At 46.4% G+C, this 23,641-nt stretch overlaps 1 protein-coding gene across 4 annotated transcripts in view; it reads right to left on the bottom strand.

The window, feature by feature from the left end:
- Positions 1 to 23,641, bottom strand: part of SCUBE2 (signal peptide, CUB domain and EGF like domain containing 2) — a 66,690-nt gene that overhangs the window by 25,125 nt on the left and 17,924 nt on the right. For 2 of the 4 annotated variants that reach the window (XM_034995523.1, XM_034995522.1), the window contains 12 exons: positions 22,121 to 22,246; positions 19,528 to 19,644; positions 18,673 to 18,762; positions 12,678 to 12,794; positions 11,598 to 11,720; positions 9,055 to 9,171; positions 7,550 to 7,672; positions 7,028 to 7,144; positions 6,681 to 6,767; positions 4,981 to 5,085; positions 2,790 to 2,945; positions 2,192 to 2,398 (listed from right to left, as the gene is read on the bottom strand). In XM_034995523.1, coding sequence (XP_034851414.1) covers positions 2,192 to 2,398; positions 2,790 to 2,945; positions 4,981 to 5,085; positions 6,681 to 6,767; positions 7,028 to 7,144; positions 7,550 to 7,672; positions 9,055 to 9,171; positions 11,598 to 11,720; positions 12,678 to 12,794; positions 18,673 to 18,762; positions 19,528 to 19,644; positions 22,121 to 22,246 — 1,485 coding nt within the window. The remainder of the gene's footprint in view (positions 1 to 2,191; positions 2,399 to 2,789; positions 2,946 to 4,980; positions 5,086 to 6,680; positions 6,768 to 7,027; positions 7,145 to 7,549; positions 7,673 to 9,054; positions 9,172 to 11,597; positions 11,721 to 12,677; positions 12,795 to 18,672; positions 18,763 to 19,527; positions 19,645 to 22,120; positions 22,247 to 23,641) is intronic. The other 2 variants (XM_034995524.1, XM_034995525.1) reach the window with 2 other exon arrangements.

The raw sequence follows: 23,641 nt of genomic DNA, 5'->3' as shown, positions 1-23,641 counted from the left end.
TCTTTCTTTCTTTCTTTCTTTCTTTCTTTCTTTCTTTCTTTCTTTCTCTCTCTTTCTTTCTTTCTCGTGTAGAATGCAACTTTCTTCTTCTTTTTTTTTAATTTAAATGCAATTAGCCAACATATAGTACATCACTAATTTTTGATGTAGTGTTCAATGATTCATTAGTTGCGTATAACACCCAGTACACATCACATCACGTGCCCTCCTCAACGCACATCACCCAGTTACCCCATCTTTCTAATTAACACATGCAACCCCTCCTTATACACACTTCCTCCCTTCAGCAGGAGGAAGAAATTTCACTGGTAATTCTTTGTGCTCTTTTCTCTACAGGGTAAAATCTTCAACATTGCTATCAGACAGGGTGAACCTGATTTGGTTCCATGTAGGCTTACAGAAGTCATCCATTGCTAGAGGGAGCTCTTGAGACAAGACACATTGCCTCTCAGCAACAAATCCAACCTAACTTAGCCTGACAAGCATCTCAGGACACATTTACACACACAACAGCCACGGCGTCTTTCATAAGCTGTCATGGTCATGAGGCCTCTGTTAAGTAACTCCTGATCCTCATTCCTGGGCCTTTTTCCCAGGAGCACAGTCATGGTAGTATTGGTAATACTCTAGTTTTGCCTGATTTCTTAACCGGCCACAGAGACTCCCTGGCAAGGCTGCAAGGCCTCTCCCTAACAGGATAGCAAATGGGGAAAGGGGCCGCAGTTTAGCTCTGAGAGGCCAGCAGGAAGACTGGCCTGCCTGTCCCTGACAGTTTCTGCAACTCACCCCCTAAAGTAGGTCAGCAACAGCCAACTCTCATCACCATTTTGGTATGGAGACTGGAAGTCTTAGAATTTTAAATGAGAACAAACCAACCAGCTGGATTGTTTCTAACTTTTTTTTTTTTTTCCTTCTTAAGGGAGTCAGCTAGAATAAAAGTCAAGACTATTTGAGAACCAGCCCCTGGTGGACAATTACACTTGATTTTACACTTGATTTTTACTACATTTTGGCAAAACAATAGATTTGGGCTGGGGGATTATTGCTGACAATTCTCCTCAATGAGTGCCTTGGGCTCAGTTTTGCTTCTTCAGAAACGCTGGCTTATTACTCCTTAGCTCAAGCCTCACTTCTAGGGCCTTCTAATGATGCTTGAGAAAGGACATCAATTTATTCTGGAGGGGTCTGGTTATCGAAACACACCTTACTTGGGACCAGAGCACAGGCTTTGGAGTCAGACCGTCAATGTGGTCTAGAGCAAAAGAACCTAGCCCTCTGTGCTCTGCTTTGTTCATCTGTTGGGTGGAGATAATAACTGCAAGCTGGTAAGATAACCATTCAGGTTGAATGGGATAATGCAGATACCGTCTTAATGTTGTACTTGTGTCAGAGGAAAACGCAAGAAAGCATTACCATGATTTTTATAAAGTGAGACTATAAAGGGATTACCTACAAAGGCAGAATCTCCCATAAATGCCCAGAACAGTTTCACCCAACAAACAAATCTCAAGACCGACCACCCTAGAACCTCTTGCCCAGGTCCCTCTTGCCTAGAACTTCATGAATTGGTGTTGTTCAAATGCCGGGTGTCAAAACTTAATTCTGAAACACACACACACACACACACACACAAACTGTATATGGAACTGTCACTACTAGGAGTCTTGGGCTGAAGCCCAGGGATCTCATAAGGCTGCCAAGCGGGCTCCCAGACTTGCCTCTGCATGAAACTATGGACAGGAGACTTCATTTCCAGGTACTGCCATCAGCTGGGCCAGAGGGAGATGACAGGAACTGACAGCGGGGCATGCAGGAGGCTCAGGGGTGCCTCCCACCTACAGTCCTGTCCCTGCCCGGGGCCACAGTGCTCTGAAGACCACCGTCCATCAGACCCTTTAAGGTCAGCACTCCCTCTTCTCATCACCTTACTCTTCCTCTCCATTCTTCAATTTGGCAAACATTTATTAAGTGCCCACCACAAGCCAGACACTATGCCAGGCGCCGGAGAGCTCTTGGTCCAGCAGACACAACAGGCCCCAACATGTAGTTCCCAAATGACAGTGGGTGTCCACGGTGTTCTCTGGAGTGAGCCCAGACAGAGAGAATGGGCCACACTTTTGGTGACCCCGAGTCTTTACAGAGCTCAAGACAATTCCGTAAGCAAGAATGTCCCAGCCAGCAGGTCACTCACCACATTGGTTTCCTGCGTGGCCCTGGCCCACTCCACAGGCCTGCACTCGGTGTTCAGATGTGCTGGGAGACGTCTTTGCCCCTTCCAGGTCCATGCCCGAGAGCTGGAGGTAAAACTGCTCCCTGTTGGCAGCCTTCCGGAGCGCGCGGATGGCTTTCCGGAGCCGCTTCTCTGTTCGCTTGACGATGCAGCTCAGGTCACAAGAAGCTACCAAAACAAGAGGGATCGCCATGGGGGAGGAGGTCATGCTGCAGCATGTGAGGGTGTCCAGGGTGGTGAGGGACCCACCAACACCCACAGTTCCCTGGGGACAGAATGGGGGGAGACCTGGGGCTGGGCACCTCACAGGCTGGGCAGCATTTGACTCAAACGGAAATTGGCTGGCCAAAATGGAATCTTTGAGTTTTTATGAAACAGATAAAACCATGAGGTTCCAAACCAATTCAGTTTAGTTTGGGAGTGAAAAAACAAAAAAACAGGAGATACTTCGGTGGTTGCGTTATCTTCTCCCCCCACCAAGAATGACGAAAAGTGAAAGGCAAAGGAATAAGGAGCAAGCTGTGAGAAGCCTGGCACCACAGACTGTTTTCAAACCAACCTGTCACCTCCTTTTGGTTAGTTTCAAGTTCAAACTCAACAGAGATAAACATTTCCTTAGTGGCGCTGGGGCGGCCAGGGGCTCCCGGGACTTGCTTGCTGGAGCTGCATGTAAGGTTTGCGTAGCGGAAGCTCTCTTTTACTGAGCTGTGCTTCTCTGTATGAAAAACAAAATTATCGGAAGCCAGATCCTGGCAAAGCACTCAGTTGAACATTCGCTAGAGCTCAGTAAACATTTCATTAGAACAACTCTCAAGGGACGAAGTGATTAACTCCAGATGCCAGGACGCTGCAAGCCTCAGCTTGGAGCACGATGACATTTTAATTTTGAAGAGCCTCCTATATAACTTAACAATTTAGCTCTTGAAGATTATTTTCATGGATGAATGCTGGATGTGTGCGACTGTGTGGAAGATGAATGCTGGATGTGTGCCACATGTGTGGAAGACAGGGAAGACAGGAACCAGGGTCACCTTGCAGTCCTAACTGCCGGCCTGCTAAGGTGTGCGCTCCGTGTTCTCACAGTTGGTTTCCTTAGAGCTGGACTGTGATGTACCAAGCAGGGGCTGAGGCGTCAAAGAGGGAATGAGCACAGGAGTGGAAAGGAAACCAACTCCTGCTTTCAGGCAAACTGAGCTTGGAGTAATTGCAACCCAGAGGGGAAGCTGGAAGGCGCATTAACAGCGATGTCTCATTTTGAAATAACCAGCAGCAATGCACGGCACAAAGCATCCAGAGAACCAAACAGTATCATGAAGGCATCTAGGGTGGGAGGAAGTGTTGCGCAAGGCAGGGCTCTGCACATCCCCGTTCCGGACTCTCTTAGATAGAACCGAGAGTTCCCATATATTCTTTGTTAAGTTCCCCTAATGCTAACACCTTACACTATCCTGTATATTTATCAACACTGAGAAATTAACATAGTACAATACCATTAAGAAGACTAAAGACCAAGACTATTTTTAAATAATGCTTTTTCCCTCTATCTAAAAGCATGAATGATGGGCGTCTGGGTGATTCAGTTGGTTGAGCAGCTGACTCTTGATTTCGGCTTGATCATGAGGTCATGATCTCGGGGTCATGGGATAGAGGCCTGCACTGGGCTCCACGCTCAGTGGGGTGCCTGCTTGAGACTCTCTCTGTCTCCCACTCTGCCCCTCTCCCCTCAAACAAATAAATAAACCAATCTTTAAAATAAATAAATAAATAAAGTATAAATGCTCACTGTGGAGAATTTGGAAAATGCAGAAGAAAAAAATGAAAATTTCCTGTCATCCCCCCCACAATGAGATATAACTACTACTAATGATATGATGAGTTTCCTTTCTTTTTCTTCTACTCATACTTTTTCTTACACAGTCTGGGTTGTATTAGGTATATGAAATCTTACTCTCCCCTCTCCATCTTAGCATTATAAGAACATTTTCCTATGTCACTAAACATTCTTTAAAAACACATAATTAATAGCTGCATAATATTCTATCAAATGGAGGTACCAAAATTAACCTCAATTTCTTAAAATATGCAGCCAAAAGTGACTACAGTGAACTTCATGTTTATTTGTATGATTTTATGTGATGGCAAACTGGGGAAAGAAGCATCCCTAATACATGAGTCATGATTTTTTTTAATCTCTAAAATTATTTTATGAAATAATACAGTAAGTGTTAGCCGGGGAGGGGAGGGAAGGAGGGGGTATTGGGAGGAGGTATTGGGTCCTGCTCTTCTCTACCAGGCCAGTTCTATTTGGATGGTGTTTGTTCTGCTGAAGCCAATGGAGTCACCGCCTCCAAAGACTGGATCCAACAGGAAAGCTGGATATTACATCTTTGTTCATCAGAGATTATCCTGAACCAACCCTTTCTCATTTCTTTGGCTTATATTCCAAGCAAAGTCTTAGATCTAGAAAATTTAACCCAATATAATTGCAAACTGCCAATGCATCTTAAAGCCCTTACTGATTCCTGTGAACTCACAGGTTTCTCCAGAGCTCACCATGTGTGCCTGGCAAAGGAAGCCCTGCGTATAACTCCAGAGCTATACAGGGGTGCTAAGCTAGGCTCCTCTTCCCCCTGTGGAGAGAGTCCTTGGAGATTCTGGACTGTTCGATCCCATCTGAAGGGCTCAGCATGTTACAGGCCCCTTTCCCAACATGCAAGCAAGCTCCCTGCACCAGCCATCTGATTTCATACCTGGTAGTGCTGGTCGCAGACCCTCGGAAAACAGCTCAGCCTTTTTCAAACTACACTTGCCTTCATTTAGTTTAAAGGTTACACTTGTCCTGACGGTGGCGACATCTTCAGAAAGAAACAAGTGAGAGATGTTACCTTCAGAGGCAAAGGAATGGAAAGACCTGGTGGGTAATGGCGAGCTGTCCTGAGGCTGGGTCCCACCACATGCTGCACACCCTGAGCCCGTCTCTTACCCTGAGTCCACAAAAGATCTGGCTCATGGAGTAACCATGATCCTGAGGCTGGGGATGCCAGGAGCCTCCTAAGAGTAACACCTATCCCTCTAGCTGAGATTAATCCAATGCTCAAATATAATAAAGAGAGGGCCCCAAACAACCTCAACGCCGAGATGAACTATGAGGTCACTTTTGTGACTTCCTGAGAAAGAAGACCAGAATCTCCTAGTTCTAATTTGGACATGACTGCTGGGGGAAATGGTGAAGGGCAGATTCTCCTGGAAAAGCCTTTCCTGGGAGGACAAGGTTGGGGGAGCAGAAGAGGATGGCACTCTCCAAAAGCGGCTAGGATGTTTGGGCTCTGGGGGCAGCAAAGGTCCCACTTTGAGGGCCTCATGTGCAAAATTCTGCTCTCCCCCCACAATCAGTCTTAACCATATGTCAAGCTCTGGAGCCAAAGCCCAGGATTCATACTCTAGCTCTTTGACTTGTGATGAGAACTTAAGCAAGTTACTAAAACTCCCTAAGCCTCAGTTTCCTCACCTGTAAAATAGACAAAATTGGGGTACTTACATTAAGGTACCTACATTACTGTGAGGATTAAATGAGATGATACAAAAAAAATAAATAAAAAGTTTAGCCTACTGTCTGGCACACAGTAAGAACTGAATAACTATTAACTATCAGCTTGCCCATCCTGGTTAAAACACCAACTCCACTATTTCCTATCTGAGTCTGGGCACATTATTTCACCTCTCTGAACCTCGGGCTCTTCATCTGATTAATGAGAAGAATAGTAAAATTTCCCTGAGCACTGCAGTGTGGATTAAATCAGCTCAGACATGTAATACAGTGGCTGGTATATTTAACCACTCAGTCAATATATTCGAGTATTATTGTCCTGCTTTGGGTCGCTCGCTCTGCTCATATATGTAATATGGACATCAAGAATCATCTCCTCATTCAGACGTTCTCAGGATGTAATCACAGAGATGTCTAAATCTGGGAGGAAAAGGTTACTTAAAATCTTTACATTTCATCCTTTGTCTTCTGACAAACTAGAAAGGGTTGGGGCCTCTTTCTCTGGACAGAATCTTTGCCTCCTGTCATGCCTATGTCTATCTCCACCAACGTCATGTGCACCAGGCACACACTGCCTGGTGGGCCTTTGAGGTACAGGGAGTTCGGGAGACCCGAGTCTCCTGATCCCAGAGCTCTGTGGGCCTCTGCCCAATACGATGACCCGCCAGGGCTGAACACGGACGGAGCCTCCGAGCACACAGGGGACACTCGGTAAAGATCTGTTACACGGTGAGTCGGTTTTCAGGCACCAACGCTGTGGGCAAGAACAGACTGCAATGTGCTCGCAGCACTGAGGAGATTAAGAGAAGAGAAAATAAAGCCAACGCTCAAGAATGGCACCCCAAGAATGGAGCCCATTTATCACAGTGAACCCCAGAGGGAACACGCAGATTTGGTAATTACCCCCGAAAGTGGAGTCATTGGATTTTTGCTGTTTGCTCTTGAGAGAAGAGGAAGAGCCGCAGGTGACAGAGTAGGCCTCTTGCAGTCCTGACGGACAGAACGTGGGTTGTCAACACGTAAGCAAGGTTACAGTCCCTCCTGCTAGCAGCTAAACTCACTCCCCGCCCCCCTTCCCACAGAAACCATTAGACAAATGCCCAGCATATGGGGCGTCAAAGCACGGGCCGCCGGTGGTCAAGGGCCGCTGGTCAAAGACCTGGGAAGCCTTTGAGGGCACCTAACACCTAACGGCCAGGAAGGCCTGGCCCTGGCATGAGGACTTGCCCCAGGGACTGGGACCCACTCACCTGAAGAGAGGTGAATGCCCGAGTGACATCTGAGGAAGCACCTGTCTCCTCCACCACTCTTACCGCAATGCAGGGACACATGGGGTGACACACTAGTGGGCAGGACCCCCTTCACTTCTGGACAGGACAAAAAGCAGACACTTACAGCAAGAGCAGGACGCTTCCAGGTGAGTCCCAATCATCCCAGGCCCCAGGAAAAGAAGGTAGGGCTGACACCCAGCACAGAGCACAAGACACAGGGCACTATTTCCCCCCAAAGTAAAGAAGCTACGTGTGTGCTGGTTTGGGGTTTTTCCCCCATGCGGGAAAAGAGAAGGGAATTCCGACCTGCACAGAAGCACAGAAGGACACACCGAAGAGCCTGTAAAGTATCTCCTGTTTTTGAACTATTTCAAGAATGGCTGCTGCCGCCGAGGGGACAAGCGTCAGGGACGGGAGGAGGGCGGGCGCCCCCCGGCCGCGCGGGGACAGGGCCGCCGTGCCAGTGCGAGCCCGCTGACTGTGGGACACGGCACCCCTTACCCACACAGTCTTTCTGATTCCAGTGGAGCTTGTATGCAGAGCGGCACTGGCATTCATAGCTGCCCGCTGTGTTCACACAGACCTGCCGACAGCCCCCATTGTTGATACTGCACTCGTTGGTGTCTGCAGAACAAAACACTCTCCTGTCACAGCAGCCCGCTGGCGACCAGGCTGACGCCGTCGCTCCCCTGAGGAAGCAGCAGGGAAGCCGCAGGGCTGAAACTCACTAACCCAAGGGAAGGTGCTAACCGCCTTCGGGATGTGCCCTGGGCCCCGGCTGACCCCACTCCCCACTCCGGGGGTTTCCTGGCAGAAGCTCCGCCAGGATGGTCTCAAGTTCCGTTCCGGACCAAACCTTTCCCCCATTAAGGATACTCAGAAGGGGGCACGCTCTACTTTCGCGGGTCCAAACGCAAACACCGCACAGGCCTCCGATGTGAAATTCTACCATCCCCCTGGGCTACACGCCAAGGGAGACAGAGTTAGGATTCCTCACTGGACGGTTCATATTCAGTAGCTGAAGTATAGAGAAGGAAAATGACTTGCACTAATCCGCAGCCACCCAAGACTGAGTCCAGGCTGGAAGGCAGCTCCACCTAAAACCCAGACACACATCCGTATTCAGGGCATATATCCTTGGGGTTTCTTGATGGACTGGAAGAGGATGTATTTAGCCATGCCAAGGATGTATTGAAACGGAGAAGAGAGACAATGTTATCTATACCAAACCACTACTCTCCATTCTTCTTAAGCACAGGACACAAGAATTGGGCAGGAAGTATTCAAGCCCATGGTTCCCAAACACTCAGATACTCGGTGTCACCCTGGAAGCCCTAGCCATTCTGAATCAGAATCTGAATCTGTATTCTCAAAGACTGTTCAATGAACCTGATGATCAGGGGGAGCAGGGTGGGAGTCATTTGATGTCAAATCTGATTTATGCCATAGTCGACATGAGCATTAGGACAAATGACATCAGAAGATGGGGCTACACGGGCACAGCCCAGAGAGATAGAGCGAGCCAATGGTCCACTTCCAGCTCAAAGACCTGCTCGAAGACCAGCTCAGATCTTGAAACAGGCTTCTCACCTCAGCTAGTTCCTGGGAACAGCAAGGCTATGGAAATGGGTGGTGCCCTGCCCAGTCTCTCTGAGGACTGTGACTTTATGATCCCCTGGGAAGTTCCAACAGACAGGGTATCAGCTCCTGAGAGACGCTCCCACTGTCTGAATACACTACATCAGTAAAGTCAATAAAAAGTTCACAGTTGATTAGCTCAGTTCCTCTCTCTGCTCCATAACGTAACATGTTAAAGGGATCAATGTGAATAGATTTCCCTTAGCAGATGCTTCCCTTGAGTCAATGAACTCACTACTATACACAAAATGTCCCTTTCATTCCCCCAATATTGGAAACTTGACCCTGACCTGGGGAAACTGGGGGACGTAGGTCCGGCTCCCCTGCAGGCCCAACCTCCCCTGCCTCTCAAGGGGCCTTCTGCTCACCTCCGCAGTGGGTGAAGCCATAGAGGGTGTACCCTTTGTTGCAAGCACATGTGAATGTGCCGGGATGGTTGATGCAGTTGTGGTCACAGGTCCTATCCAAAGAGCATTCATCCACATCTGTAATTGTCAAAGGGAGAGGGGAGCTGAAACCAACTCTGAGGGGTGAGTGGAAAGAACAGGTTTATAACTCCACTCATTGACCGACAATAAAACCAACAGAAACAGAATTTAAAAAGTATCTTATCAGTTCACCTGCTCACTTGTGTCAAAGAAAATGTTGAGCAGCCTACCATAAGTATACTCCCAACCAGAATCCTTATTTCTAAATTCTGTTGCAAAATGCACTTGCCTTTAAGCTCCGTTGGTCTCTCTCCTATGCTTATTCGCAGGACTGAGTAATTTAAAATATTTAAGTGAAGCCAAATGAGATAACGTACCTTAAAAGGGTTTGCAAACGATAAGGTGCAACCCATGCGTTACTGTTGTTATATTCCTACTGGTAAGACAACAGTACTAATTATATAAGCTATAGCAAATGGAAAGGAGAAAACAGTTGGGTTGGAAATAAATCTGGTTCCTATCTTTCCAGAATTAGTCTTCTGGCCCCAGGAGGTCAATTGGGTTTTCATGTCCTCTGCACTAAAAGAATGCATGAACGCTAACAACCTCTGATTTTCTATTGCAGACACTAAAATTTGGTGGTTACGCTCCAAACTGGATCCTCTTGGCCAATCCCTTGGCTTTGTTCTTCTGCCATGGTTCAGCCCCACAGGGCCCCTCCTGTCCTGGTCTAACGTGGAGGCATCACTGGCTTCAGCCAAGGTCCTGGAAACTAGCCTCAGGAGGCTGCCTTTGTCAATCTAATTATTTCTCCTGCCCTGGTCTGGTCCTTATCTTTCCTGTAGAGTAGAATTTCAGTGCTTCACTTCCTCAACTCTTTGGAGGGTTTTAACAGAGTTATGACTTGTGTCTCCAAATGGATAAGCCAGGACCAGTGCAGAACTCAGTGGAAGCCAACTAGCCCAGAGCTAGATCTCTTTTTCAACATCAAATGTGCCATAAGAAACTATGTTAATAAAAAACAAACATTTGGAAGGAACTAGAGGAATGAAGAAATGAAATTAAAAAGGGCAAATTCTTACAAAACCTCTTCATCACTAGCTTTTCCCAGAACTCCTGGCAATTTCTTCAGTAAATTTGTTCTGTGAAAATATTTCTTCTACCAAGACCAATCCGTGAAAAATAAGAAAAAGTCCATTTCTTCCCTAGTAATTGATGTCACTCTATGAATTCTGTTATTAACATCAGCCAGTTGTCGAGAAAGTTGGACTTGTTCAGTAGCTGGCTTTGGCTGCACATCATGGGCTGTGGCTTTGCCAAAAATAATGAGATCACTTTTCTAATTCCTTTTTAATGTGTTTACACAGCTTAAATAGTATTTCTTGCTCTGTACATTATGAAACATTATGTGGAACATCAAATTTGCTTTCCAAGTCAAATGAAAGAAAGCCATGCAATAGTCATCCAGAAGGAACTTGCTGAATTTAAAGGGGGCTATACTTGAACTGCCTGACAAATTATGTATTAAGCGGAAAAAAAGGAGAGAGAAACCTAATTCACACACCATAAGATTTTTAAAAAAGGTAATGTTACATTTTTATTACCTGAGGTGAAAGCAGATATTATTTTCTGATTTTGACTTAATTCTGGGATTTCTAACAAAGTAAGTTAGGCTGTTCTTGTTCCCAGAAATGGAACAAGACTACATGACAGCACATCTTTCCTGACAGCGCCTTCCTGTATATCCATAGGGCATAAAAGGTGCTCATCTGAAAATATAAATGATGCTCCTCATCCAACACAGCTTACGACCACCCCAGAGTTATTAATAACAACAACTGCTCCCCAAAGATGCTCCCCTGACACCCCTTGTGTGGGAGGAATGCATCTAAGAGGGGGGTCTGCAATCCTGCCTTGCCTCCACTCAATTCCCTCCCTCCCTCCCCACCGTCCCTCTCCCCAAGCCCCAGAAGCTGGTTGGTCATTAAAACAAGGGCTGTAAGGAAGAGACCAACTGGTACATGACCTTGATTATGGGTTGACCCCAACTCTTCGCTAGGAAAAGGTAAGGTATGTTAACTAAACCTACATATTTTTGCCAAGTTTTGTTATAAAAATCCACAAAATTAAAGGAATTTTAGAAAATTTAGAAAAAAGAAATTATTCATAATCTCAACACCCTAATGCAAACCTGTTTACACTCTGTGATCCATGCCATTTCTCGCAGTGAGCTCTGTATGATCACACCAGATGGATTCTTTGAGGTGTTCTCTAATCGTTAAAGCTTAATGTCCAAACTATACTTGTGAGCTACATCAGTGTTTTTATTCTACCGACAGACGAAATAAGTGAGGCATGGGTTGGCAGTTGGATTAATGACTCCATCGAGAAGCCCAATGAGCCAGTCTCTGCCAGCGTGGGGTTTTGTCTTCTCGGCTCCAACCAGCGAGCACTGCACAACACAGCTACGTTTCGGCACATACCTTGGCAAGACTTCTCATCTGTTAATAATTTAAATCCCTTTTTGCAGCTGCAGTCAAAACTGCCCACGGTGTTTTTGCAGAAATGATCGCAACCTCCATTGCGGGTCTGGCACTCATCAATGTCTGTAACAGGCAAGCATCGGCAAATCAGAGAGCAAAACTGGCCTGCTTTTCTACAAATCCCTGACATGCTATTGTGTGCACGCTTCAATACTCTCTGCAACCAAAATAGACCCTGTGAAAGCACGTAAAGATGTTTGCTGATGTTTTTAATCTTACACATGTTTTCTTGTTTGGCTGAACCAACTGGGAAAGACAAGTGCCTCGGCCCTTGAGAATTCTGACGTGTGCTACCCTCGGCTAGCATTGAGCAAACAAATTATGGGAAAGAATGGTGATGTCCTGTTACATTCTCATCCTTGCACTGCTCTCTCGAGATAAGATGGCTCCCTTCGGTATACTTTCCATTCCAATTTAATTATTTAAATTATAAGGAATTAGAACACTTGTTTTGGCAAATTACACGACGATCAAGTAGCCTCAATGCTTTTAAATGATTCCTGATACTCAAATTAATCTTATCTTCTCTCAGTTTCACCTGGTAACTGGTTATCTGCTTTGTATCATGTTAAAGACAAAGCCTTTGTACTCTTGCCCAAGAAATACTAGCAGGTCATTGAGGTCTCTATTGATCAGTAAAAGTTAATTGTACGGCTATTCATTAAGTTCTCTGGATAAAAATCTCGGCTGTTATTTATATAATAATCTCTAGGCTGTTACTTATGATAGGCTGATACTATCAGGGGCAAATGAATGTTTTCTTGAACTTCTGCCTTTTTCTAATAAGGCTGCTGCCTGGGTTATCTGATGCTTGCAGAAGCTGACCTTCTCAACAGTTGGTGTAATTAAGTTGGTTCTAATTAAGCTTACTCAATTATAATCTTCCACTAGCCCAGGGAAGAAAAGCTTTTCCAGTGAGATGAATCATACTCTTTCTGGAGTCTCTCCAGGAGGTTTGGGGGGGGGGGGAAGAGCTGCCTTTACCCCCACACATTAGCAGCTTGGAGAGGCACAGGCTACCTTTACAGGTCTTCCCATCCAACTGGAGAGTGAATCCAACGGGACAACTGCAATGAACACCTGTCGAAGTATCCTTACAGGTGCGATCGCAGCCTCCATTGTTGACAGCACATGTTTCTGACAAGGAGGGAAGAAAAAGACAGTTAGCTTGCTAAAGAAGCACTGATACAGCTGGGAGGAAAGGCTATGACTGCAGAATTAATGCTTGACAAAGTTCACGAAAGCCAAGAGGCATGGTGGGGCACTCACAATTGTATCCCAAGTCTCTATCACCTGCAGGTGAGATAAAGGGAGAGCAGGGGCAGCTCCTCTCACCCACCTAAATAAGAGACATCTCCCAGAGAAGCTTGAGAGAGGGGTAAAAATGGCTCTCCAGCCTGCTGAGCCTTTCCCCCCTCCAATGGCAGGTCTGAAGCCGCTACACGTTCCTACTGAACCACAGCCACTGACCTGCTAAGTGTGGCCACATCTGGCAAGCTAGATGTGAATGCAGAGCAGGGCAAAGAGGGATGATCCCTCCTTAATCCTGAACCCTCTCCCTTCAATATAAGAAATGGGCGAAGCAAGAGAGGGCAAGCTTCGCCTACCCCAACCATTCTCTTGCTGCAGACCAACGACTTCATCCTTGCAACTGCCAATTAACTCAGATTAGGAGTTTACCTTTCCCTGAAAGGAGAAAGAACTTGTCACAGATACATGAAAAATCAGCCACAGTTATTAAGTCCCATCTATAGAGATGAGGAACAATAAGCAAATGTCCTTCTAGTTTAACTTACTGCTTTTACTTCCATAGCTACCTCAAAGTATAGCCTCGGGGAAAAAGCTTAGTTCTAATTAAATATGCCAGACAGAACAGGTATATCACTGTTTCCTCTCAAAACCTCACATGAGAGTAAAAAGATTTTTTAAAGCATAAATCCTTAAGAACTGGTACAGCCACTGTGGAAAACAGTACGGAGTTTCCTCAAAAAGTTAAAAATAGAACTACCCTATGAGCCAGTAATCACACTATTGGGTATTTACCCCCAAAATATGAAAACACTAATTCAAAGGGATACATGCACCCCAGTGTTTATAGTAGCATTATCTACAATAGCCAAAGTATGGAAACAGCTCAAGTGTCCATCGATTGATGAATGGATAAAGAAAATGCAGTGTGTGTGTGTGTGTATACATATACATATATATGTGTGTGTGTGTGTGTGTGTGTGTATATATATATATATATATATATATATATATAAAATGGAATATTACCCAGCCATAAAAAGGAAAGAAATCTTGCCATTTGCAACGACACGGATGGAGCTAGAGAGTATTATGCTAAGCAAAATAAGTCAGAGAAAGACAAATACCATATGATTTCACTCATGTGGAATTTAAGAAACAAAACAAATGAGCAAAGGAAAAAAGAGGGAGAGACAAGCCAAGAAACAGATTCTTAACTACAGAGAACAAACTGATGGTCACCAGAGAGGAGGTGGGTAGGGGGATGGGTGAAATAGGTGATGGGGATTAAGGAGTGCACTTGTTGTGATGAGCACTGGGTGTTGTATGGAGGTTTGGGTCAGTAGATTGTATACAGACTAATATTACACTGTATGTTAACTATACTGAAATTAAAATTTTTAAAAAGTACAAATCCCTAAGGACAAAGAAAATGGAAGCAAAGACAATAGACGGAAGACGTCAAATATTCTGGAAGCGGCATGTCAAGGAGGGGCAGTAAAATGGACAAAGCAGAAAGCTAAACCCTAGCAGTCTGCAGAGGGGGTGCCAACAAGTGGTGAGCTCGGGTAAGCCATAGAACTCCAGAAAGGCCCGGGAACTGGAGATACTAACTTACTCTAGGGGCAGAGGTAAGGTAGGAGTTAAAAACAGGAAGATTGATTGTAAGTCTATAGAACAAACAGACAAACCCTCAGATCCCCTCCTAAATTCCACAGCCAGGTGACTACCCCTTCCTTATTTGGGCCAAAGCAGAGAAATTCATCTTCTGGAGAAGTAGGACCAGAGAAGCACTGGACTCGAGGATACCAGGAATAGCAGGAGGGAGGAGGACACAGGGTCAGGTGAAAGTCTATACCCTGAAAAAAGGGATCTCAAAGCCTCACCACCACCACCCGCCCCCACCCCAGCTCCAAAATCACTGGCAGTCAAGTCTACGTCCCCTCAGCAGGAGACTGAAGGATTCCTCTCCAGCTAAACTGACCTGGCCAAGTGAAAAGACATACAGATACTGGCATTTGAGGGTCTCCAAATGAAATGGCTAAGTCACTGCCTAGTCATCCCAGTTTAAAGCCTACCGGCTGGTAGAACATCCAATTAACTTTTTACTATTTCACTATTAAATATGAAAAGTCAGCCTAGAATCGACAGGTATTTCAGGAAGGCCTTTAATATGAATAGATGCACCAAATCAAATGAAAAGGGAAAAGGGAACTTGGATGAAACAAAGACAATACAGGGAACAAAAGAAAAGTTTTTAAAATCTCCTAATTAATTTCTCTAAAGAGATAAGGAAAGCATTCATGAAATATGAATAGGTGCCTCCAACAGAAGACCAAAGTAAAATTCTTAAAAACTTAAAATATGAGGGCGCCTGGGTGGCTCAGTTGGTTAAGCGACTGCCTTCGGCTCAGGTCATGATCCCGGAGTCCTGGGATCGAGTCCCGCATTGGGCTCCCGGCTCGGCGGGGAGCCTGCTTCTCCCTCTGACCCTATCCCCTCTCATGCTGTTTCTCTCTCTCTCTCTCTCAAATAAATAAATAAAATCTTTAAAAAAAAAAAAAAACTTAGAATATGAAAGCAGACATTTAAAAAGAATCCTGTAGGGTGCCTGGGTGGCTCAGTTGGTTAGGCGACTGCCTTCGGCTCAGGTCATGATCCTGGAGTCCCGGGATCGAGTCCCGCATCGGGCTCCTTGCTCCGCGAGGAGTCTGCTTCTCCCTCTGACCCTCCCTCCCTCATGCTCTCTCTCTCAAATAAATAAATGAAATCTAAAAAAAAAAAAAAAAAAGAATGTATCTGTCTTCTAAAATAAAAACAAAAGCTCTGTAAAATGACCAAACGTTAGATAGTGTATTTAAAAACAAAAAACAATTTAAGCAAGGGGCGCCTGGGTGGCTCTGTTGGTTAAGCGGCCAACTCTTGATTTCGGCTCAGGTCATGATCTCATGGTTCTGGGATCAAGCCCCGCGTCGGGCTCTGCTCAGCGTGGCATCTGCTTGTCCCTCTCCCTCCTCCTCTGCTTCTCTCCCCCTCCCCTCTGCCTTGGGCTCTCCCTCTCTCTCTCTCTCAGATGGATGGATAAAGTCTTTAAAAAATAACATCTTGGGCGCCTGGGTGGCTCAGTTGGTTAAGCGACTGCCTTCGGCTCAGGTCATGATCCTGGAGTCCTGGGATCGAGTCCCGCATCGGGCTCCCTGCTCGGCAGGGAGTCTGCTTCTTCCTCATCCTCCCCCATCTCATGCTCTCTCTCTCTGTCTCATTCTCGCTCTCAAATAAATAAATAAAATATTTTAAAAATAAATAAATAAATAAATAATAAAAAGAATCCTGTAGAGGGTTGGAAGAAAGAAAATTAAAAATCTCCTATGAAGTAGAACAAAAACTTAATTAGTGGAGTTAAAACAGCCAATTGACAGAAGTTTCAGAGAGAAAGAATAGGGAATAGGTAGTTAAGAAAATTATCAAAGAAAAAATATAAGGAACTTTCTCAGAACTAGGGGGCTAGTTCTATATTTGCCATATTGAAAAGGCCAACTGAGTGTTCAGCACAACAGGTGGGAAAAGTCCCATCGTGAGGGTCGTTATTGTGAAATTTCAGACCACCGGGGACAAGGAGAAGACCCTAAAAACAACCAGAAAGAAGCTTTCATGGGTTCCATTCAAAGGAGCAAGAATAAAAATGACTTTAGACTTCTGGAAACAACACTGAATGCTTGAAAACAATAGAGCACTCACTACTCACAACTCTGAATTCTATACTGAGCCAAATGCTCAATAAAGGTAGAGTAGAAAGGCATTTTCAGGAATGGGAGGTTTTTTAAAAACCTATACCTACCCATGTGAGCTAACAACAGAGAAGACATGGGGTCCACAGACACAGGAGCGAGGTGAAGGGGATTCCCAGGCTGGTGCTAGCGGGAAGACCCAGATGAGAGGTGTGCAGCCAGCCCGGGGGAGTCACGCCCCTCTGGAGCAGGAGAAGCCTCAGACGACACTTTAAAAATTTATTTATTTATTTATCTATTTATTTGAGAGAGGGAGAGAGCACGGGGGAGGGGGGGTGGCGAGGCAGAAGCAGACTCCCAGCTCAGCAGGGAGCCCAACTCGGGGCTCAATCTCAGGACCCTGAGATCATGACCTGAGCTGAAGGCAGACACTTTACCGACTGAGCCATCCAGGTGCCCCCAGAAGATACTTTTTAAGAAGAAAATGGAATTAATAAGTTGAGTGCTGTATTTGAACACATTAAAAGGGTTTTAGAACTCTGCTCAAAATTTGCAAAAGAACTGGTAAGAGGTACTTAGAAACCTAGGCAAACAAAGAAAATAATAATCATAGCACACTACATGGTGGGGGTGACTCATATTTAGATACTCCTCGGCACAATGATGTAAATATGTACTGTTGATCTCAATAGTGATAGAACCGCAGTAAGGGTGTGGGGGAGGGAGAGGGTGTGCATTGGGGGAGGGGGCAGAAGAGAGCTAAAACTCAGCGTGCTCTGGAATAAAAGTCACAGCTAATATCTAAAACTGACACATCAGGAAATAGGTGTATAATATACTAAAACAGGAAAAAGAGAAATAACTGTATACACTCTTCAGAAATGAGGGGGAAGAGGAGTCAGAAGAAGGAACAACTAGGAGAAATGGAAATTGTTGCCTCTAGCAAATGGGATGAGAGAAAGGGAAGTTTTGAGGCAAGGAAATGACGTCTCATTACAAGCTTAATAGCACTAATTAGGTTTTTAAGGTTTTTTTATATTATCCATATGCAGTATTTTAACTTAACACAATTAAAAATAACTTTAAGGGCGCCTGGGTGGCTCAGATGGTTAAGCGTCTGCCTTCGGCTCAGGTCATGATCCCAGGGTCCTGGGATCAAGTCCCGCATCGGGCTCCCTGCTCAGCAGGGAGCCTGCTTCTCCCTCTGCCTCTCTCTCTGTCTCTTATGAACAAATAAATAAAATCTTAAAAAAAAAACCAAAAAAACTTTAAGAGGTCAGGAAAGAGCTCAGTGCCTGGTGACCAATGGCTGCTCAATATATTACCTGCTAAATTGAGAAGCTATCAGTAAGTCGGTTTTGTTCCGGTCAAGCCAAGCTTTCTTCAGAACAGTAATTCGCCAAATCCGCCCCCGCAGCCACAGCCTCTACTTCTGCTCCCGTCCCCAGCTCCACTGGCAGACCTTCCTACACCCACAGCCAAGTGCCACTCTTCTGCATTCATCTCTTTTGCCATCCACAGGGGCTGAAGTCAGAGGGACGAGGACTCCGCTGACAAAAACCCAGACACATGGCCCTGCTAGGCAAGGGACTGCCCCAAGTGCCTCCCTGGTCACACCTGCTCAGAAGGACTGGCGCTGACATTCACTGGCCACCCACGAAGTCCCAGGCGTCAGACTCTGGGCACTCTGGCACATTGTCTTCCTCACTGAGCTTCCTGATAACCCTCAGAGGTAGGTTCTATTACCTCCAGTGTGAAGAAAGACCAGGAGACAGGGGCTCAGGGCAGGGGGGGCAGCGCGGGGATGCTAACCGGGCCATTCAGGGGGCTGGTGCCCTTCCCACAATTGCTGGGTCCTTGGATGGGGACTAAGCAACAGCAGTGGGGGAAGAGCAGACACAACCTGGCTTGACAGGAGCTGCTGACCATGGTCCAGCTGGTCTGAGGGCATATGGGCCCCTGGTTCAGGCCTGAGGTGGTAACTGAGGGAGGGACAGGGTCAAGGACAGTGGCCAGGGAAGGGTGGGGGAGGCGCCTACCCATGAGCAGCCGCCGCTTCACCCGCTTATCGCCGTCCACCAGCGACGTGGCATTGCTCTCTGTCACCTCCGGGGCAGTGTCCTCTCGCTCTGTAAGAGACGCCCAAGAGCACAGCTCTCCGACTGAATGAGTCAGATGGCTCACCCCCTGCACAGCCACTTCCGCCGAAACCCCAGATGTGAGCACAATGGAGGATATGCGACTCTGTTCGCTCAATAAAAATGTGTTGTAACGAGGCTCTGTGGGAAACCCGGCCTGTTAAATGGCCACAGAGCCTTAGTTAACATTGGAAAAGATTCTTGAAGCATATTGCAGTGACCAAAGAGACACCAGGGAATGCAAGCTTCAGGTTCACTCCAGTACCCTTAGTCCAGCACAAAAAGAATCTTGGGGCTGGGAACCTCTAAATGGAGCTAGCGAAGGACATGCCACGAAGTACAGGATTGGCATCCTGACAGAAATATGCAACACTGTCTTCTGCTGACCATAACGGCCACCGCGTCATCACAAATGGCTAGCTTTAACTTCATGTCGCCCTGGTCCCAGCCTCCAGAATACCATCTTCAGGAGCCCCCCTAGTCTAGGAGAAGAGAAAGGGCTTTCCGAGATGACACAGGGAGAGAGAGACGCCCCTCCCAGGACTAGACCACTCACTCCCTCTGTCACGTGGAAGGCAGCACGGGACCTATTTGGAGGCAGATGGACCGGAAGCACCCCGAACCTGGTGCTGAACACCATTCATAGTCAGGGGTAGGCTTGGGGGGTAGGGGGTTAGGGGGTTAGGGTTAAGTTAGGGGTTAGGGTTTGGGTGGGCAGGCTGGGGCGGACCCTTACCAAGTGTCAGGGTCACTCACCGTGGCAGCTTCTCCCGTCTGCGTGCATCTTGTACTGGGGATGGCAGCTACACTCTGGGCCTTCAGCAGTGTCCTCGCAGGAGTGCTGGCACCCACCATTTCCATAGTTACAGGTCACTGAGAAGAAAAGGAATCCACACGCTGAGCACTGAGTTTTCCACAACTGGGGCTGTTTTTGTTTCAGAAGGTCTCTGATATTCATTCAGCAAGTATTTGAGCACCTAGTATGTGCTAGGCCCTGTGCGTAAAACAAGTAACTCTGACTCAGACAGAGCCTGTTGCTGTCTATGTAAACAGATAGTCGGAGCATGAATTCAAGAAATGCCGAATGACAGACTTGAGCAATTATATAGGAAGATGGGGATGGGAAGGCAGATTTTCACTATTCATTCAGCTGTGGTTGCCAGATGGCCACTATTAAACCAAAAGAGTCTAGACTACTGCTTTGGTCTATCAGGAGAAGTTTGCATATTAATGCAGCTGTACTGGGCCTGTATAAAATGTTATAGCACTTTATGGCTGGAAGAAACAGGTAATAGTTATTTGTACATATATGTTAGGATTTCTCTCATCTGATTCTATCTAGATTAGTTAGAAGGGACATTGTTCAGAGGAAATGATGACTCTGCACACACTTAATGCAACATTACCCAAGAATTACAAAGACTGTGTATGAATTCATTGATACCAGCCAAAACAAAAACAAAAAACAAAAAACAAAAAAACAAGTCAAAACTATGTATTCATCAAAGTGAACAGTGGTTACCTCTGGTAGGAGAAATGGGAGAGGGAAGAATATGCTTCCTTTACACCCTTAGAACTGTTTGAATTCCTACACAGGCATTTGTAATTTTTCCAGTTTAAAAAAACTAAATACATATTTGTGATGTGAGAAAGAAACTGTTCTGCTTCACAGTGAGGTAAACACTGTGTACTCATGAGAACAACTAAATGGGAATATGAAAAAAGTGAAGGGTCAGGAAGAAAGAGCAAAACAAAGTGAAACAGCTGGTTATGTGGTAGAATTCTGCATCTTTTTTTCTTTTTGTTTTTTCCCTCAAACGTGATTATAATACTATTTGAGAAGTGACCTCTTAAAAATATTTAAAATTTTTAAATTTTAAATTCCAGGTATTCTACTGGCCAGAGTGTCACTCCACAGGTGAGCCTCATCTGGAGACCTGGGTCCTCCTTGTGAGGATACCAAGACCCAGGATGGTCTCCACTTTGCTCAGCCCCCTGGAAGCCCTCAAGAACAGCCTCACTTTTAGGGGCCCCAAGTGGTGGTGGCACCAGCCCCAGTTTGGCAGGCTTCAGGGCTGCACTCTCTGCTCTGTGGTGGAGACAATGGAGATAAGGCTCTCACTGGAGAAACAACCTCCTCCTCCCTCAACTGCTAAGGTCGACTCGCTGTAAACAGCCATCCCTAGCAAACTGCAGGGAAATTATAGAAGGTCCATGGCTTTGGGAAGAGTTGCCAAATGAAAACTGTCCATGTTTCCTCTGGCATAAATAGTGGTTTAGGAACACCTTTAATGGCCGGTTATTCCCTATGACCAGTTGGAGTTTCATTCTTTGCTTCGTCATCGTGGGGCAGCTGTGTCCGCACTGTGGACGCCATTCATTCATTCATTCATTCAGTAAACAAACGTGTATTGAGCACATCCTGCGCTGGGCACTGGGGGAAGACTGAGAGGCAAAACTAAAACGAGATCCCTGACCAGGGGCGTTCACAGGTGAGGAGACAGACACCTAAATGTACAATTCAACCCGGGTGTCCCATGCTCTCACTGAGGAACCAACAGTGTTGTAAGGAGCCCAAATACAAAATGGCTGCCGGCTGCTCAGGGCAGGCTTCCAGGGACGTTTAGTAAGGTGCACCAGCCTGAGAGCTAGGAGGACCTACACCTGAACCCTCACTAGGCGCATGCTCCCTGTGTGACCTTACTGCTTTACCTTCTCCACAAAATGAGGATAATAATACTTAGCTCAATAGGGTGGTGATATGAAGAATTCAGTGGAATTGGTACATTTTTGGACAAGCCTTTACACGTAGTAAATGTGCCTCAAAAGCAGCTACTTTCCTTCTCATTATTAGAAGTTGGGCAGAATATTAAAGGTTGACTGAGAATTCACCAAGCCAGGTCGGGATGAGCGCTTGGAGAAGGCTTGGAGGCATGAAGGAACACGGGCTGTTCTCTGACAGACAAAGAGGTAGGGTGTTTGGGAAAAGGAGGCGGATGAGGTTTGTACAAGAAGCAGGACCAGGGAGCAAAGAGCTATGGTTGCCAGATGACCACGTTTGATTTTATTCTGTGGGAACAGGGAGACCGGCCCCAGCGTTCAGTCCTTCTAAATTTAATTTCCCTCTGATTAGGTCCCTTAAAAAGTATCATCTTCCTTCCCTCCTTCCCTAGGGGAGCCCACCCCTTGTGCAGCAAACTTAGTCCTCAGGAGAGGTCAATATCCTGGGACGGCTGCCTTCCCGGACGCGGCCGCTGTGCCGTGAGGTGGCGTTTCTGAGCTGGGCTGCAGAAGACACCCCCTGGGGTAGGCCGGCTCCCAGCACAGGCCTGTGCTAGTCTGTACTTACAGATGCAGTCTCTCTGGTTCTTGGCCAGCTCAAAGCCCGGCCGGCACTCGCAGGCGACGCTGCCCCTCGGGGCCTCCTTGCAGATGTGACTACAACCGTGATTCCGATTCATGCAGCTCAGACCCTCTGCAAAAGAGCAGCACGCAGCCAGTGACCAGGCTGCGAGCACAGTCCTGAGCCCCAGGGGCACTGCGAAGGGCTGGAGGCTGGGACCTGACTGCCTGGGTCTCCATCAGCCCCACATGTTAAGAAAACATGCTATTAAAATCCAGCCAGGTCAACTAACAGAGACATGAAGAATTTCCTCTGTCACCCAAGAGATCTGATGCCTCAAGTCTCCTGAAGAGGAAGGAGCCCCCCTAATACTCGGAAAAGAAAGCGCCCCTCAGGGGCTCTCTGGTGAGTGAGGAGCCACAGCCTGCAGACCCCAGGAACCAGCACTCAGACTCCTACCTCCGCCAGGTTGTTACCCAGGCTGACCAAGAAGGCAAAGAAAGAAGGAGAATCTAAGAATATCTTCAGATAGATGAAGATGGCCAACTTTTTCACATACTCTTGAAGATAATTTTCCGAAAACGTCAACCCTCTTTTCTCCCCCCACCAAATCCACACTTTGGAGGTGACTGTGACTACTGTATTTTGGCATGAGCACACAAAGGGCCCAGGGGCCTCTCTTCTGTGACCACTGTCACTTAGTCCCTGGGCACCCCCCAGCAGGCTCAGAGCACAGCACAACACAGCTGCAGAGGGACCAGAGAGAGCCTGTGGGCATGTGGTTTCCTTCAGCCGCTGTAAAATTCTCTCCAGGTAGACTAGCATTTTCATAACGGTCCAATCCTCTGGTCACAGGGCAGGGAAGGGGGTTATTTCCCGGCTGGTTTAACACGCGTTTAAATGATGGGGGTCATAACCTAGTGTATGTCCGTGTGGTTTGCCAGAGCCCTGCCTCTTCTCAACATGACTCTCTGAGACCCCATCCCCCGCCAGCACTCTGGAGGAACTATTATTACGCCCAAGAGTATTCCCAAGACCTCTGCTCAGTTCGTACTGCATTATTGACTACATGCCCATCTGATGCTTCTTTGCATCTGTACAATGAACATCTTTGAGAGTAGGCTTTTTGTTCTCAGCTAACAAGACACTCTCTAACACGGGAAGTAGCGCTGTTTTAAACATGAGTACAAGAAGTTTTCATCCAACTTCTCTGGGATCCTACACTGTCTTGTATTGTGCCCCTAAAACCTTAGCCAAGTGGTTCTAATTAAGTCAAAAGTCACTTCTCTCCAATTCTCACCGCAGAGCCGTTGATCTATGCTCAACTGGAATACCCGTTTTAATACAAACAGATGTCATTCCTATTCCAAAGGACAGCGTGACAGTTAACACATCCCATACTCTATTAAAACCATTTTGTTTTTTATCTGACAGTTACAAGCTGTTTGAACTCCCGCACTCCATCTGCGTGATTCATTCACCCAGGCCAAGGCTGCTGTCTGTTAACACAGAATGGGGCTTGGACTC

Source organism: Mirounga leonina, unplaced genomic scaffold (genome assembly GCF_011800145.1).
Source record: "Mirounga leonina isolate KUSES-001 unplaced genomic scaffold, KU_Mleo_1.0 Mir_92, whole genome shotgun sequence".
In the NCBI taxonomy this organism is placed as follows: Eukaryota; Metazoa; Chordata; class Mammalia; order Carnivora; family Phocidae; genus Mirounga; species Mirounga leonina.
This window is presented reverse-complemented; position numbering and strand designations above follow the sequence as displayed.